Source organism: Cupressus sempervirens, chromosome 8 (genome assembly GCF_028749045.1).
Source record: "Cupressus sempervirens isolate cs-2001-9-10 chromosome 8, ASM2874904v1, whole genome shotgun sequence".
Classification (NCBI taxonomy): Eukaryota; Viridiplantae; Streptophyta; class Pinopsida; order Cupressales; family Cupressaceae; genus Cupressus; species Cupressus sempervirens.
In genome coordinates, this window is record NC_143125.1 from 601,676,956 (window position 1) to 601,679,421 (window position 2,466).

Consider the following 2,466-nt stretch of genomic DNA (forward strand, 5'->3'; position numbering starts at 1 on the left):
TATTATTACATATGTCTTACCAACTAAATTTGGAATCCAAATTGATGCATATTTTGTGCCTAATTTATTAGCATCTTTCATCTTTAAAAAGGTGGTTAGTCTAGAAAAATGTACCAAAGATATACCCAAAAAAAAGAAAAAAAGGGACAACATTTTTGTTAGAGATTCTGAAAATACAGTGTTATGTAAATCATGAAAAACAAATGCTAATTTTTTTTTTTTTGGGTAAATATCTGTTAATAGTTTATTTTAAAATTTTTTATCAACAATACAAAGATAGCCCAGTGCTATTAAAAACGAGAGAACAACCACTTTGACAAGCAATAAAGCTCTAGCATGCTTTAAAAGCCACGCAATAAAACAATCTGAACTTCTTTATAATAAAGACAAGTCTATCCTAGTAGATGGAGTAGTCTTTATAACATCCAGAAAGAAACACGTAAAAGTTGTAGTGGAATAAAGCTGAGGACCCTAATCCACAAATTTGAATAGTTATAAAGAGGATTTTGTATTGCCATCGACTATGTGTTTATAGCAATCAATCTGAATAATCTTGTATTTCTATTGGAGATTCAAGATGGCAAAGACAGTGTTTTTTGGTTCTATTTGTGTGCTATTGTTTTGTATGGCTTGTGGGGATTTACAGAGTGATGAACAAGAATGTGCATCGACTTTGCAAGATCTGATGCCGTGTATTGGATTTCTACAGGGAACAGGAAAACAGCCCATGAATGGTTGTTGTACCAACGTTAGGGAAGTTAGGGCTAACAATCCAAGCTGCTTGTGTCTTTTGATAAAGGATGCTTCTGATTCTTCCTCTGGCCTTTCTCTTAACCAGACAAGGCTTATTCAGATGCCATCTATGTGCAATGTCGCAGGAAAACTCTCTGATTGTATAGGTTTGTTTCTATTATATAATTACTATTTTCTGAATTGGCTTGTATTAATAATATCAGATTTTCACAATTCATTTCTAATCGAGTTTTGTTTCTGAATTTGAATGTATATATTTTTTAATATCAGGATTTCTGATCATACTAGTCTCTGATTTATTATCAAAATAAGAGATAAAGATAGAAAAGAAAGAAAAACATGTCATAGATCATTCTTTCTTTCTTTTCTGTCTTTATTTCTCATTCTGATAATGAATCACAAAATGTGAAAATAATTTTTCTCCCTTTCTTTTCCATTCTTATCTTTCATTCACAAAATAATGTTGATACTAAATAGTTTATACAATTGAATCTAGAAACAATTAAAATTGTATTATTTGGTAAACTATTCTTGACGATTGAATTGTATCTAAGATCTATGGAATTGCTTTTCTATTTTTAAGTTTCTAACTTATTGAAAATATGGAATTGCTTTTCTATTTTTAAGTTTCTAACTTATGGAAAATATTGATTTCATTGATTTTTATTAACTGGTGTCCTTTTTCATTGATGCCTATCAGCTTTCAAAATTTGTGTGTATCTTAAGGATGATTTTTTAAAAATCAACTGCATTTTGAATTTTGTAATTGAATTCTATAGCCTGTTCTTAAGTTTTGAAATTGACTTTTTTGAATTATTTGTTTGAATAGAAGATTTAATATCATTCATATGTAATACTAATTGGTTATCTGATAAGAAAGTTTGAGCTTTAAGCTTAAATTCTCTTGGGATAGCGAAGCATTGAGTTGTAACCATTCTATTAAAATCATCTATCCATGTCATTTCAATTTCATCCTTTATAATATTCTGTGTAAACAAAGATTTATTGAAAAATCTGATCTAAAGGATATCTTAGAATTAACAGATGGTTTATTTGACAGACACTTTGAAATTATCTCCATCTTCTCCAGACGCCAAAATTTTTCAAACGGGCAGCGTTTCTTCTCAATCTTCCTCCACTGGTATGACATTGTTACTGCACAGATCAAGCATTGAGTTTCAAATATAATATATTTACGAAATTCTTGAGTTTTTTTTTGGTTGATTTTGTAGGTTCATCTTCTTCTCAAAGCTCAGCAACTAAAGTGGTGGAGCCATTTATTGGATTTAATGTACTAGTCCTGCTAGCGGCCTTCTGGTTTACCTTGTTTTGATTATATATAAGATCTGAATAGATTGTGCTGTATTTTTTTCACTGTTTTATTCTTCTGTATCTTAGGAAGTTTCTCCTATAAATATAAATAAAAAATATTCTTGTGCAACAGTTCAACTCATTCTGCTTTATTAGTCATAAAGAAGTGTTAGAGGAATATTGCTATTGTATTCACTTTGTACAATTAGCTAATTAATTTTACAAACATCAATCAATTATATTTATTTAATTAGGAGATTACACATTGCAATAAAATAATATTAATCTATATATAAATTATAAAATAGCTTAGTCTTAGTTTTAATTTAATGAATTTATTACTTTAATTAATAAAAATGTTATATAACTATAGTTTTCTATAATGATATAAATTTAAATTTT

General features: G+C 28.3%; 1 protein-coding gene across 1 annotated transcript; it reads left to right on the forward strand.

The window, feature by feature from the left end:
- The first annotated feature begins 577 nt into the window (after positions 1-577).
- LOC149543866 (non-specific lipid transfer protein GPI-anchored 14-like) lies at positions 578-2,086 on the forward strand. Its single transcript, XM_089796340.1, has 3 exons — positions 578-899; positions 1,814-1,894; positions 1,986-2,086. The coding sequence occupies exons 1-3, from the start codon at positions 578-580 to the stop codon at positions 2,084-2,086; spliced, it is 504 nt and encodes a 167-aa protein (XP_089652466.1).
- The last annotated feature ends 380 nt before the right edge of the window (positions 2,087-2,466 follow it).

Bases quoted from the DNA above. Each gene is read 5' to 3' on its own strand.
- LOC149543866 (XM_089796340.1), top strand. From the start codon at position 578: ATGGCAAAGACAGTGTTTTTTGGTTCTATTTGTGTGCTATTGTTTTGT. The intron at 900-1,813 runs GTTTGTTTCTAT...TTTATTTGACAG, and splicing joins AAAACTCTCTGATTGTATAG to ACACTTTGAAATTATCTCCA. The intron at 1,895-1,985 runs GTATGACATTGT...TTGATTTTGTAG, and splicing joins TTCTCAATCTTCCTCCACTG to GTTCATCTTCTTCTCAAAGC.